Source organism: Neovison vison, chromosome 12 (genome assembly GCF_020171115.1).
Source record: "Neovison vison isolate M4711 chromosome 12, ASM_NN_V1, whole genome shotgun sequence".
Lineage (NCBI taxonomy): Eukaryota > Metazoa > Chordata > Mammalia > Carnivora > Mustelidae > Neogale > Neogale vison.
Genome location: NC_058102.1, coordinates 14609087 through 14624122, shown reverse-complemented (window position 1 = coordinate 14624122; position 15036 = coordinate 14609087). Strand labels below are relative to the sequence as shown.

The window sequence follows — 15036 nt, the reverse complement described above, 5'->3', positions numbered from 1 at the left end:
GCATCTTTTGGCTCAAGTCGTGATCTCAGGGTCCTGGGTTCAAGCCCCATGTCAGGCTCTCTGCTCAGTGGGGACCTTCTTCTCCCTCTCCCTTTGCTGCTCCCACTGCTTATGTGCTCTCTCTCAAATACATGTTTAAAAATCTTTGAAAAAAAAAAAGAATATCACAATGGGTCCAGCAATATTTGACCTTCTCCTTCAATCATCCTGTCCTGTTGCCAGAGTATTCTTTACAAACGGACATCTCACTATGACATCCTTTTCTTAAAGTCCTTCAACGTTTATACAGGAGTGTGAACACACTTAACATTACTGAACAGTATACTTAAAAATGGTTAAGACGGTGAGGCTCCTGGGTGGCTCTGTCATTTTAAGCATCCGACTCTTGATTTCATCTTAGGTCATGATCCTAGAGTTGTGAGATGGAGCCCTGTGTTGCTCATGGGGCCTGCTTGAGAATCTCTCTTTGCCCCTCCCCCATCGAACCCTGCACCCCTGGCTAAAATAAATAAATAAATAAAATTTTAAAATGGTTAAGACGGGGGCGCCTGGGTGGCTCAGTGGCTTAAGCTGCTGCCTTCGGCTCAGGTCATGATCTCAGGGTCCTGGGATCGAGTCCCGCATCGGGCTCTCTGCTCAGCAGGGAGCCTGCTTCCCTCTCTCTCTCTCTCTCTGCCTGCCTCTCTGTCTACTTGCGATTTCTCTCTGTCAAATAAATAAATAAAATCTTTAAAAAAAAAAAAAAATAAAAAAAAAAAATAAAATGGTTAAGACGGTAACTTTTATATTACGTGGGTTTTTTTTTTAACTATAATTAAAACACACACCCAGCACAGTGCCTGTTACATGGGGAGGTAAAACCCTTCAGTGCCTCCCCATTATTTCCAGAAAGAAATTTAATTTTCCTAGTTGGATAAAAGGTTCATGACTTCACTGCTGCTTCTCTATCATTCTCATATGTACAATACGCTCCCAACTGTAAAGAACCACTTGCATTCCACAGTCCTTCTTGTATCTGTGTTTCTAAATATGTCTAGATATTCCCACCCTTTTACCCTTCTTTGCCTCTGTGAATAATTTTAACTTATCTTAATACTTAGCTCAGACTACCAGGAAGCTTTTCCAGGACACCCTGGCTGGGTCTGTGACCCTCTTTTACAGCCTCTCAGGATCTGATGCTTACTTAACGTGGTACAGTAGTGTTTTACTGTTCTGGCTCTCTTAGTGGACTCTGAGCTCTTTAAGACAAAGTCTGTGTCTTTCATCTCTGTATTTTTACCACTTGGCATAATGGTGGCCATCGAGAAGGTACCTAAAAAATATTTGTTAAATGAGATTATGTGTTGAAAAAAGTAAATAGAGGAGAAAATAAGAAAAATAAAGCAAACAAGTGAAATCTTCCAGGTTAAAGCCCAAAACTTAGATTTCCAACCTTCGTTTGGCTATGTGAACACAGGAAGCAGCTACCAAGGTAGGAGACAATGAGTCAGCACTTGCAAGAACTCAAATGCACCACCTAAGGAGTATGTGTGCTGTGGGGTAACTTACTGCGTGTGGATGAGCACATGCTGTTTGAGGTCCTGTCTCCGCATAAACAACTTGTCACAGTAATCACACTTGAGATTCTTCTCACCCGTGTGGATAACCATGTGGGACTCTAGGTGAGCCTTCTGGGTGAAAGACTTGTCACACAAAGTACATCTGTAGTTCTTCTGACCTGCACATTAACCCAAATTGTCACGCTGTGAATAAAACAATCACTAGCATTCTCCAGACAGACAGACACAAGTATGGGTATGTGGCAAAGGCAGGAATGAAACAGAATTGATAACTGGAACATCACTCTCTAGGGCTATCTACCTAGAACCAGTCAGAGAAAATGAATTTATATTCTGCAAAAGGCCAGAGAAGCTAATAAATCTGACCTCCTTCTAGGACCACTTACCTGATTATTATATGTATTTTTTTTTTTTACTATTTATAGCTGACACATATGAAATCTGGAAAGAAATTACTTATAATCCTAGCAACTAACCTAACCCAGTGATGTTTAAAAAAACAAAAAAAAAAAAACAACAAAAAACCCCTCATGAATTGTAATACCTGTGAATAGACAAACATACTTTTGCAACTTACAGTTTTCTTTATTAAAACATATGACCTCATAAACTAGAGGTGAAATAAAATCCTTCTAAGAATGCAGAAATAAGGGGCGCTTGGGTGGCTCAATGGGTTAAAGCCTCTGCCTTTGCTCGGGTCAAGGTCCGAGGGTCCTGGGATCGAGCCCTGCATCGGGCTCTCTGCTCAGCAGGGAGACTGTTTCCTCCTCTCTCTCTCTCTCTCTCTGCCTGCCTCTCTGCCTATGTGTGATCTCTGTCAAATAAATAAAATCTTAAAAAAAAAAAAAAAGAATGCAGAAATAAGATTACTATAAGTCAGGGATTGGCCAACCTTTTGTAAAGTCTAGTCTGTATCTGGAGCTTTGTGGGTCATATAGTCTCCACCATGACCACACAGTCTTAAATGCAAAAGGACAAGGCAGAATTTTACTTTCAAAGATTTGGGGAACCAATGACCCAGCCAAGAAAACCAAGATGTCATCGGTTATTTTGTTGTATTTAAAAAATCTGTGCTAAAAGAAAGGGGTTGGTTTACATGGAGTTTAGTGAATGGAAACTCAAAATACAAAATTTGGCAGTGCTGACTAGACAATATTCACAGGAAAAAAAACTGGCTCTGGCCACTGGCAAGGCTCAGAGTGTTTCTACAGAATTCCCTTTGCTTTCAGTCCAAACATGCATCAACTTCCTGATGAAGTCCATTTTCCCAGTCACCTTCAAACTATGGTGGGGGCACTTGGAAGGTGAAATATCGTAACAATGGGAGCTAACACTGAGGAAGCACAATTACCCAACCAAGATCTATCACCCAATGAAGTCCTGCTGTCCGCCACACTCTTCCGTGTTAACTGCACCTACGAGACTAGCTGCTGCAATTTACTACCCCAGTTTCTAATTGTTGTGAAACTCCATTTTGATGGTCTAATATAACTTACCTGTATGTATCTTGAGGTGAGTCCGCAGGTTGCTGGGATCACTAAAAGCCTTGCTACAGAAATCACACTTGTGGGGCTTCATACCCATGTGACCCATAAAGTGGACATGAAGTTTGGAAGGAGAGATAAAAGCCTGGGGGCACATTGAGCACTTCCACTTCCTTTCTTTGCTGTGGCTTGGCCCATGGCTGCTGCTGTGGCCCTGGCTATGAAGATGGTTATGGATGTGGCTGGTAAGGTGAGCTTTGAACTCTGTATAGGAATTGCACTCCTTGCCACAGTTACAGAGGTGCACATCTGGGTGTTCGGGAACACCTTCAAAAAAAAAATTACTCAATGTCTCCTCGTACTTAAATTTCAAAACTCATTCTTGATATTAATAATGTTGCTTACAATTCTCCATTCTACCAAAATTTCCATCTTGCCCACTACTTGTAAAACCGGAATGCCTTGTTTAATACTCTATTCCCAGCATCTCATATAGCGTGCTGGGCACAAAGGAAGCACTTGTACATAAGGGATTATAATACATCTTTCCTAGGCAAAAAAACTTTCATTAAAAATTTTTGTAGTATAAACTCTAATAAAATTGCTTGTCATCATGACACAGTGCAAAGAAAGAGACTATGAAGGTTAAATCAGTTAAAGGACCTTCTTTTCTTTATGAACTTAAGTTACAATGGTACTGGCCTCAAAAAAGCAGCCTCAGGAACTTCAAATACCCCAAATCAAAATCTTAACACAGAAGTTCCTTTCATACAAATACTGCTGGATTGATAACATTCAGCTTGTGAAGAACCTCACAGATTTTAACACTTCTAACATAGGGGTAATACCCTGCTTTTATATATACAAATGTATGTGATTTGCTTCAGCTAACATATAAATCATTACCAAAACTACTTCTGGTCCTTGGTGTTTTTACTATGCTAAATTCAGGAGAAACAAGTCTTCTAGTAACTTACCCATCTGCTGAGCATAATCCCGGCTATAGTAAAAAAGCAGTTCATTTTCAGGAGGGATATCTTGTGAGGTGCAGAAATAGATTTTTCCGTCATGGGGATAAGCCACCAAATTCTGCTCTTCCCGGTTCCTAAGTTATCACATTTAATAGATCAAGCATACTAATTTTGGAATGTATAATAAACATATCATATCCCTAAGCAAAATTCTTTATGAAAACTTGGAACTATTTTCTTTGGGTCATTTTTCTAATTCCCTATTCTATCAGGAGGGACACAGAAAACAGAATTCTTACTTCTGTCCATCAACTGATTGCCCTTTATAGTCAGAAACCCCTGCAGTGTTTCTGCAGCAAAAAAATTAAATAAAATTAAGTTTTAAAAGAGCAACAGCACAAGGACACAGAGAGAGCCAGCTGAACGAGAGTTCACAGCAACAACAGCCTGAGGGCTGACTAACGGCACATACAAAGAGCAGGTACCCACTTGCAAATTGAGTGATGACTGTATTATTCCTTACTGTGCTGGCAAGTTGAATAAAGTATTTAATTTAAAAAAAGGATAGCTTCTTCTGTTTGGGTTGATTATATAATCACTATTAGTTAACAACTACTGAAGTGAAGAAGGTAAAAAGCCTTAGTCCGGAACATATGTTTAGATATCAGTATAATCTGGAATTTGGGGCTCTTCCCTGTTCTATGCAAAGCTTCCCACTGAAAAACATCCAAATCTCAACCATCTCTTCATCCCAGACTACTCTTACCTGGCTTTGCGCACAAACATCATCCAATTACATTCATTTTCGTCAGTTGTAATGATGCAGAATTCTAGGACACCATTGTGGTATATCTGCCAACAGAAGGCAAACATACATGTCAAAGGAACTGACAAGCAACAAAGTGCTACTGAATTTCGGCTACAACAATCCCATTCACTCTGCAGTAGGCCTCTGCTTTCCTCATCAGTGTGGAACTCCACGGCTACCTTCTGAAAGGTGTTCTCTCATTTTTTTTTTTTTTTAAAGATTTTATTTATTTATTTGACAGACAGAGATCACAAGTAGGCAGAGAGGCAGGCAGAGAGAGGAGGAAGCAGGCTCCCTGCTGAGCAGAGAGCCCGATGTGGGACTCGATCCCAGGACCCTGAGATCATGACCTGAGCCGAAGGCAGCGGCTTAACCCACTGAGCCACCCAGGCGCCCTGAAAGGTGTTCTCTCTTCATTTCACCTGGCCCCCCCATCTCCATCAAGGTAATAAAGACCATTGGAGACCAATAGTTAGTGCTCAAGGTATAGATACAATGAGCTTGCTGTTCATTATTCACACTTTGGCGGGACTGGAAAAAACAAACAAAAACAGCCTATTTGACTTCATCACCTACCGCATGGTGACAAGGAGTTGACTAAACAGACATTAAGGTCATAGAACCATCTCTTCTCAGTCTTTTTCCAATGGACCTAGTGTTCTTCTGTATTCTTTTTCGATACCAAAATTAATGTCCCCAATGCTGGCAGCACCTTACCTTTCCAATGTTCGCAAGACCCACTTTCCTCTCATTTCACTTTTGCAGGTATCATTCCCAATCTATTGACTACAAGTGAATCTATAACTATGTTAAAGGAGTATGTGTTTACATCAAAACCCTGCATTTCCAGGATTCCAGTAGAAAATGAAAGAAATGATCCGGGGCTCCTAGGTGGCTCAGTCAGTCAAGCATCCGCTTTCAGCTCAGGTCATGATCCCAAGGACCTGGGATATAGCCCCACATCTGGCTCCCCGCTCAGCCGGGAATCTGGTTCTCCCTCTCCCTGACTGCAATCGCTTGCTCTCTCAAAAATAAATGAAATCATTAAAAGAAAAGAAAACTAGAGAAATGCTCTTAGCTTCCAATTCTAGAACTGTTTCCCAAGCTAACTAATTGAGGGATGTTTTAGTTGATTACAAAAGAAGGCTTTCATCATATAAACAAATTCCATGCCCTCAGCTGCCTCAAGTAATTAAAATGAAGAATCACTGGATTATCTAACAACGGGAGGACTATAAACAGTTTATTTTCTAAATTCCATAGCTGGTGTTTTGAGAAATATTATAATTTGGCTACAAAGAACAGAAAGGATGGAACATTAAATAAGCGCCTGACAGGTGAATTGCGGCACCATACTTGTCTTGGCAAATTTTGCTTTTACATCACTTTTAACTACCTCACTATAGTAAAAACATCCAAAAGTCACAGAAAAGCTTCATGAACACTGACCTTCCAGATATGGTTGACTGCCTTGTCTGTCCATTCCGCTACTTCCATGGAGTGGCTCTGTTGGCCAATGAGAGGCCCAAAGCAAGTCCGCACAGGAATGGTTTCTCCAGTCCACACACCTATCAGTGAAAAGATACCAACTGCCCAATCAATGATTTCAGCATCTAACAAGATACATAAGAGAGAGTGGCTTAGCTCATGTAAAGAATGTTATCTTTCGGGAACAACTCCAGATATTCCAGCACTCCTGTAAGGTAGCTAAGTCTTATGGGTTCTAACCTATAAATATGGAAAATGTAATGAGCAGATTAAATGTGGCTCAGAAGAAATATACAGAGTAAGAAGCAGTATCAGAAATCCCTAAACCCAGTGTTATACACAAGGAACCAAACCAAGTCCCTCCAAGTGTTACTTTGGAATTAATACATAAAAAAAGACTAGAGGACATTACTCAATTATAAAAACATAAAGCAATTGCTACAAAATGAATCAAACTTATAAAATGATCTGTGCTTAAAGCACTGCTCGATATTATCTAAGCTGTTTTAACATTTTCAACTGGCTCATGCCCAAACTACAGCTAAAAAAATGAACCTAGCTTGATACTTTCGAAGAAATGGACAGTAATTCAAAAACCATTTTTTAATTTATTTTTATTTGACAGAGAGAGAGACAGGCAGAGAGATAATACAAGGAGGGGGAACGAGAGATGGAGACGGGAGCCCGATGCAGGGCTCAATCCCAGGACCCAAGGGCCATGACCCAAGCCAAAGGCAGATGCCTAACAACTGAGCCACCCAGGCACCCCTCAAAAACCATTTTAAATTCAAATATGGGTAACGAAACTCTGGCAGTCTGTATTTCTTATTCCTTTTCCCTAAGGAATATTAGACAATTTATGAACATTCAATCTGACAAAAAGTTATCAGTGATGAATTTACCATGTTTTATAAAAGAAACTTAAGTATTAAGGAATGTTTTGTCACAATTGTTAAAGAATGATACAGCCAAGAATAAAAGTCTTCAGACTCAGGCCACAATTCTTTCCTGTATTCAAGTCTGATTCTAAGAAAGAGGAACTTTCTCAAGAAACTTTCAACTTGATTTACTGTTACCACTGGACAAACATTCCTAGAAAGGAAAATCTTAAGAAGTCAAGTAAATTGACTTCCAAATCAACCAAATAATGACTAAATTATACATATCCGCTTTTACAACCCTATCCTACAAAGGAAGAGAACTGACAGGCTTTTAGGGTTCCCAGATTCTTACCAACTTCTGCTCCCACAACTGATTGGCGGAGAACAAGCTGCTTGGGGAGAGAAAGCCTTGCTCTGCTCTCTATTGGAGTGTCAGGAACAAAAGTCACTGGTCCGTGATCAGGGCAGTCTGAGGGATAAGCTCGGTCACAGAGAGTGCACCCTATGGATAGGAAATTTGAGAGACAAAAATGGGGTTATTTCAAGCAGACTGGTACCACCTACTTTCTTATTTAAATGCTAATTACTAAACTATAACCAGTAAAAAGCAAAGGTCTAGTAAAAATACTCTGATCCGGGGCATCTGGGTAGCTCAGTTGGTTAAGAATCTGCATTCAGCTCAGGTCATGATCCTGCGGTCCCCACATGAGGCTCCATACTCAGCCGGGAGTCTGCCTCTCCCTCTGCTCCTCCTCCTCCTCATTCTCTCTAATAAATAAATGAAATCTTAAAAAAATACTCTGATCAAACAATCACTTTCTTACACTAAGCTACATATCCCACTCTTATATCTCTCTCCAGTAAGATCTGATTTTTTTTTAAATCTCATAGGACAATTTTACTATTTAGTCCATAGAGACTGATTAAAAGGAAACACTGTATTAATTTAAGAAAAAAGTACATTGTTTCTTACCTAAAGTAGACACATTAGATACATAATACCTTTAGATCTGATATCTAAAGTCCCAGGATTCCAATTCTACCAAACTATGTGAGGAAACTGGAGTTGAAACACCATCATGCAAAGCCACAACAGAGATGATAACATAGGTCAACAGAGGCAGAGACACTGTTTGCTTCACTATAAACAAACTGGTCACCCAGGTTTTGAGGAGATTCTTGGGACCAAAAAAAAAAAAAAAAAAACCCCAACCAAAAAAATGCTCTTAGGGACAGTAGGTAGAATCACATTCTTGCGACATGTTTGCTTAAATTTCTTAATTTCTTACTGTTTGTATATTCTTTTTGCACTGTCAGAAAGAGTGCTGCTCTCTACGGTTACTGTTAACTTCACTTTTCCAAGCTCATGAGTGTCTTTCTCCATAAATCTTGTGCTCTATCACTGCTAAGGAACAGTACACGTGACCTATCAGTCACTGGTTATGTACAGACTTTCCAAATTCGTCCACAAAATAGTTGCGAGTACATCAACTGCAGAACCACAGCCATCTAAGTATTTTTTCCCTAAGCAACTGTTAAACATTTCTCCTTAACTGACATAAAATAGCAGTTAAGTTTTCATATTTAGACAAAGCAGAAATAATACCTTACTTCAACTATTACTTGACTAAAAATTCTTTGAAGATCAGATTAGAGATCACCTACACTTGGTGAGAGCTGATTCTCCAGTGCTCTTAACAAGAAACCAGGCTAAATCTCCAAAGGAGATTCAGGTTTCATAGTGCAAAAAAAATACTTGGAGGTTTCTCTGAAAATACACAAATGGTCAATGAGAATATGTAGAGGTTTGACATCATTGTCACTAGGGAAATGCTAACACCATGAGATGCTACTTCCCACCCACTCCACGGCCAGTAAGACAGCTATAACAGAAAGTGTTCAGAAGATGTGGAGAAACTGGAAAACACACACACTGATGCTGGGAATTCAAAATGGTACAACTACTTCAGAAAACAGTCTGGCAGTTCCTCAAAAAGTTAAACACGGAGCAATTCCACTGCTAAATATACATCTAAGAGACTTAAAAACATTCTCATACAAAAACTTGTAAACTTGTAAATGAACGTTCATGGCAGCATTATTCCTGACAGGCACCAGGAGAAACAACCAAACGTTCATGAATGAAAGGTGGATAAACAAATGTGGTCCAGTCACATGACAGACTATTATTCAGCCCGAAAGAGGAGCGAAGGACTGATACCTGCCAGGACATGAATGATTATGCTAAGGGAAGGAAGACACCCAAAGCCACACGTCGTATGCTTCCATTATATGAAGTGTCCAGAACAGGTGAATCTATATAAAGTCGATTAGTGCTTACTGAGGACGGCTGTGGGGAGGGAGGGGGTTAGAAGGGTGGGAATGATGAACGGCTCCTAGCGGAGCATACCTACCAGGTGATGCAAACATTTTGGAGTTAGATAGTGGTGCTGCTCGCACAATCTTGTCAATATACTAAAAACCACTAAGTTGTATAATTTAAAATGCATATGGGAATTATATTTCATTTCCTTGTTTTTAAGATTTATGTATTTGAGAGAGACAGGGAGCGAGCATGAGCAGAGAGAGGGAGAAGCAGACTCCCTGCTGAGGAGGAAGCGCAATGCGGGGCTCGATCCCGGAACCCCAAGATCATGACCTGAGCTGAAGGCAGATGCTTAACTGACTGAGCCACCAGGCATACCAGCACAGCTCATTTTTAAAGAAACACACAAAGGAGCAAGAGGTTCCACATGCCCACTTAAAAAAGAATCAATAGGGCGCCTGGGTGGCTCAGCAGGTTAAAGCCTCTGCCTTCGGCTCAGGTCATGATCCCAGGGTCCTGGGATCGAGCCCCGCATCGGGCTCTCTGCTCGGCAGGGAGCCTGCTTCCTCCTCTCTCTCTCCTGCCTCTCTGCCTACTTGTGATCTCTCTCTGTCAAATAAATAAATAAAATCTTTAAAAAAAAAAATCAGGGCGCCTGGGTGGCTCAGTGGGTTAAGCCGCTGCCTTTGGCTCAGGTCGTGATCTCAGGGTCCTGGGATCGAGTCCCGCATCGGGCTCTCTGCTCTGCAGGGAGCCTGCTTCCTCCTCTCTCTCTGCCTGCCTCTCTGCCTACTTGTGATCTCTCTCTGTCAAATAAATAAATAAAATCTTTAAAAAAAAAAAATCAATACTTATTTAGGACACCTCGTCTGCTAAGTGGAAGAGCCTACATTAATCACATTCCCAAATTAAGATATTTTAAAATTATAATTTCCAGATTTCAAAAGATTAGCACAGTTTTCCTCATTGCTTGGCTCCTGAGGCACCAGAAGCTTTGTCCTACTCCTCTGACCCTCCTGTTCAGTCTACTTCGGAAGTTCTTCCTCCACCACTGTCTTGGCATCCCCAGCCTTCCTCCATTCCACTCACTAGGAGATCATTCCACCCCACATCCATGGCTGTAAGTAGTGTTTTATTTATTAACATTTATTTGTTTGAGAGAGAGAGTGTGAGAAAGAGCGTGAGAAGGGAGAAGGTCAGAGGGAGAAGCAGACTCCCCATGGAGCTGGGAGCCCCATGCAGGACTCAATCTCAGGACTCCAGGATCATGACCTGAGCCAAAGGCAGTTGCTTAACCAACTGAGCCACCCGGGAGCCCATAAATAATGTTTTGATACTCAGGATCCCTGAATATTTGCAGACAGATCTCTGTGCTCCATATTAAAATCTCAATAAACATCTCTCCTGGGTATTTTATACACTGAAATCAGTATGTCAGAAACCAGAGTCAATATCACTCCTCAAAAACAAACGAAAAGGCAGTCCTCCTCCACCATTATCCTAAGGAGTGGTACCACTACCCACCTAGTTTCCCATGCCAGAAACCAGGGTTATCTCCTCAACCAATCTCTCCCCCAACTTCAACCCATCGGCAAGCTCTACAAAGTTCTTTGTAAATATTCCCCACTTTTCTCATCATCATTACCTCTACTCTAGGTTAGAAAATCACCTTTCACTGAAATTACGGCATCCTATTCCTTACCTGTCCACTCGCCTCACGCTGCAGAGAGCCCCCATCCCAAACCTCACTCCTTAAGACCCTTGACTGGTCTTAGAAGACCCTTGTATTCTGGCTCCTACTTCTTTCTCATTACCCCCATATTATACTTCAGCAATTTTGAACCACACAAAATTCTTTTAGTTCTAGGCACTTACGGGTGCCAGCTCCTGTCTGGGACACTGTTCTTCTTGATACTCAGCTGCCAACATCTTTCCTGCCCTTCAGGTCTGTGCTAACACATGCAGAGCCTCCCCTAGTAAGTCTTCTCTATTCCCTCCATGGCCTGGTTAGATGCCCCCCCCAGGCTCTTTGAGACCTCCACTTAATCCCATCTTCCCACTTACCATACTATATTGTAATAGCTTGTTTACTAGCCTATGCTTCCCATCAGACTATAATCTCTTTAAAGGCATGTGTTGTCTCTTTTTTTTTTTTTTTTAAGATTTTATTTATTTGACACAGAGAGAGAAGTCACAAGTAGGCAGAGAGAGAGAGGGGAGGAAGAAGGCTCCCTGCAGAGCAGAGAGCCCGACGTGGGGCTCAATCCCAGGACCCTGAGATCATGACCTGAGCCGAAGGCAGAGGCTTTAACCCACTGAGCCACCCAGGCGCCCCCCATGTATTGTCTCTTACACACTGTTTTCTACCCTGCATCTAGCATAGAGGCTGGCACAGAGTAAGCCCTCCACACATTTCCTGCACCAATGAAGCATGCAGTGACAACAACAAATGAACAGTTTTTACACTGCTTTCTGTTATTGTTGTCCCACGTAGAAAAACTTCTACGTGCCCAACTACAGTAATTTATATGCATTCTGAACAAAAATAAAAATTGCATTTGTATCTTCCTACATTTTTCCATGGGAATAAAAAAGTACACATGATCTAACAAATTTGTCTTACATTGGAAAAAACACATAGCATGACACAGACAATATCTCACTGAAGTTTACTTCTATAATAACTAAAGTTATTATATCTACTTCTGAAACCCAGGGAAATATCTTGAATACTATTGGGCTGACCTTATCTGTAAAATACAGAAGGAAACGACTATGGTTTCCTTACTTCAGAATACTGTAGAACCAACAAAATGCTTATATGTCATTTGGCTTATCTGAGGAAAAGGCACATTAATATAAAGAACAATACACAAAGAAAAATTCCAATATCTAGTCACTTTCTATACTCCCTTAATGTCTGACTTTGTGATTAAATCTGTTAGAGACGTTGGCCCTATCTACCAATATTTCCAAAAGAAAAAGGCTAAACACACTCACAAATTGTAAACAAGGTTGCCATATTTTCCTTGTTTGAATTGGAGTCTTCCATTTGCAGTGAAGGTGGTACAAAAGAAAGACTGTCTGAAGATACATCTACATGACCTGTCCCCATAGCAACCTCCTGGGTGATGGAGGAGACAGCCACAGGTTCTAGGCTTAGGCCAACTTCGTGAAGGGAAACAGATTCTAGGGAGGCGAGGTTGTGTGAGGTAGAGAGTGCCACGCTTACAGAGTTGGTGCTCATGGCCACGGTGTGGATGGAGTCACTGAGGGCACTGTCAGACATCCCGTTGACCCGACTTGCAATATGGTCTGTCTCCATGACCACAGGGAGCTCTAGGCCATTCCCATGAATGGGTATCACACCACCATGTCCTACAGTGTCTGCTGCAAGGTTGTTGCTCACAGAATCTACAGACAGAGGTTCGTGACTTCTGGAGCCATTTGGGATTTGGGAATGCTCGCCTGCGACACCATCCATTGTAAGTTCTTCTGCCATTCCATCTGTAGAGATTGGGCTGGTAACCCTAGAGACGTTCTCCATAGTGATTGTTGTGTCCAAGGCCACCTCATGGCCATCACTGGGGTGAAGACTTTGGGCACCATGTGTGTTCACCGAGCGAGAGTCAATTGAAACAATCCCTGGTTCTAATCCAACATTTCCATTGGACTGATAGGGATCTAGAGCTGAAGCGTTATTGGCAATAGATAATGCTGTATTACCATCAACATTTATAGAGTTAGGGTGGATATACTGAGGAGGTGGTCTGTCAGCTAAATAAGATAAAATGCCTGAGAAAAGGAAAAGATGAGATACCACTTGTTAGGACATCGTTAAATATAAGGAATTCCAAATGCCAGAAACCATATTCCTTACAAATTTAACTAAATCTCTTAACTACTTTGTTGGTTTAACTGATATACTTTATAAAAATAGCAACATAAGTAGACCATAAAATAATCTTCTAGCTCCTTATTTGGTTAAACTGATATATATATACTTTATAAACAGCAACATACATATATCATAATTCAGTTTTCCCTGTGAAACTGAGAAACTGTAAAAGATTAACTATGTTCCTTTGAAGTCACTGGAAATTAAGCATTTAAATGATGCCTTTAAAATATACATAGTTGGAATTCCTGAGAGCCAAGGAGCTGAAATTTGTTCTATCAAAGTTAAAAAGTAAAATGATTTAAAAGCAGGTCTTCCACATGAAAAATTTAATTAAGAAAATTTAAATATAACCTAGTTTTAAGTTATTAAACTATCATAGCACATTAGATTCTATTCAAAACAAAAGTCACAACTGAATCTGCTTTATTAAAACCAAAAGAAACAGTTGAACACATGGGCTTATCAGGATGTGGTGAAATGGTACTTGCTGCATTGCCAGTAGGAGTGTAAGTTACTAAAACCTCTTTGGAAGGCTTACGTATAAAGAATTCCAAAAATATTCATATGCTCTTGTACAAGAAATTCCACTTAGGATAATCCTGCCTAAATGCATTTTATAGATATTATACACAAAGTCATTCCTACAATAGTAACAAGAACCTAGAAAAACCAAAGTGTCCAACAAGAAAGATTGATATATAAATAAACCATGGAATATCCATTCAGTAGACTGTAATGCAGCAGTAAAAAGAGTAATTATGGAAACCATGCAGCAGTTATGGAAAATAACTACATAAAAATATGAAGTGGAGAAAGGTAAAGATATACAATCATATAGATAGTATAGTCTTAATTATGAAAAACAGTAAAAATTCTATACACCAAGATAAAAGGCAGGAAGGAAGTACACCAAAAAGATGGATGAAGGGACTATGAGTGGTTCTCTATTTGCTAAATTTTGTAAAATAAATATACACTTAGAATAAAAAGTCAGTAAACTTAAAAAAAAACAAACTTTAATTTATAATAAACAATGACACTAGCAGGACATGTGGTTGACAAGAATTACAACTGCAGAATTATAAAAATTGAACCTAGGAAATACTGGAGGAAAAAGGAGAAAAAAAATTTCTTTATGTGCCATTAAGAAATTAAGTCTAGTCAAACTGCTATATTAATAATGTGTTATCTGTACATTCTAAGAGGAAAGGTACAAAAATCTATGTATTTTTACCCACCTAGAGATTAATATCCAATACTGACAAACAGAAAAAAGTGTTATTCAAGTCTTCAAGTAGGAAGGTTAAGAGGAGGCTCTATTCTTTCTTCTAATGGCCCAAATAACCAGAATACTTACCAGGTAGAATAGTTCGGAAGTAACTGCTCTCCAGGTGGGGGTAAGGTGGCGGAGGTAGGGTGTAGTTTCTTTCAGGCAACCCGCACATCACCCCTCGATCCCCGATACCCATTGGGAGCATCAGAGATAAAGCAGAAGGTAAAGAGCTCAGGGAGGGACCCAGGTTTGGAATTGCCACTGGCAGACCTACAAAATATTTTTTTCTCAATTAAAACAAGGTAAGTACTTAAAAACTCTCTCTATAATCACTACTCTTAGGAA

The 15036-nt window shown here is 40.2% G+C and overlaps 1 protein-coding gene across 3 annotated transcripts in view; it reads right to left on the bottom strand.

Annotated features, from left to right (window-relative positions):
• Positions 1 to 15036, bottom strand: part of PRDM4 (PR/SET domain 4) — a 29377-nt gene that overhangs the window by 7296 nt on the left and 7045 nt on the right. For 2 of the 3 annotated variants that reach the window (XM_044226573.1, XM_044226572.1), the window contains exons 4-11: positions 14776 to 14961; positions 12518 to 13312; positions 7544 to 7693; positions 6272 to 6390; positions 4781 to 4866; positions 4021 to 4148; positions 3056 to 3370; positions 1549 to 1717 (exon numbers count right to left, since the gene is read on the bottom strand). In XM_044226573.1, coding sequence (XP_044082508.1) covers positions 1549 to 1717; positions 3056 to 3370; positions 4021 to 4148; positions 4781 to 4866; positions 6272 to 6390; positions 7544 to 7693; positions 12518 to 13312; positions 14776 to 14961 — 1948 coding nt within the window. The remainder of the gene's footprint in view (positions 1 to 1548; positions 1718 to 3055; positions 3371 to 4020; positions 4149 to 4780; positions 4867 to 6271; positions 6391 to 7543; positions 7694 to 12517; positions 13313 to 14775; positions 14962 to 15036) is intronic. The other variant, XM_044226574.1, reaches the window with a different exon arrangement.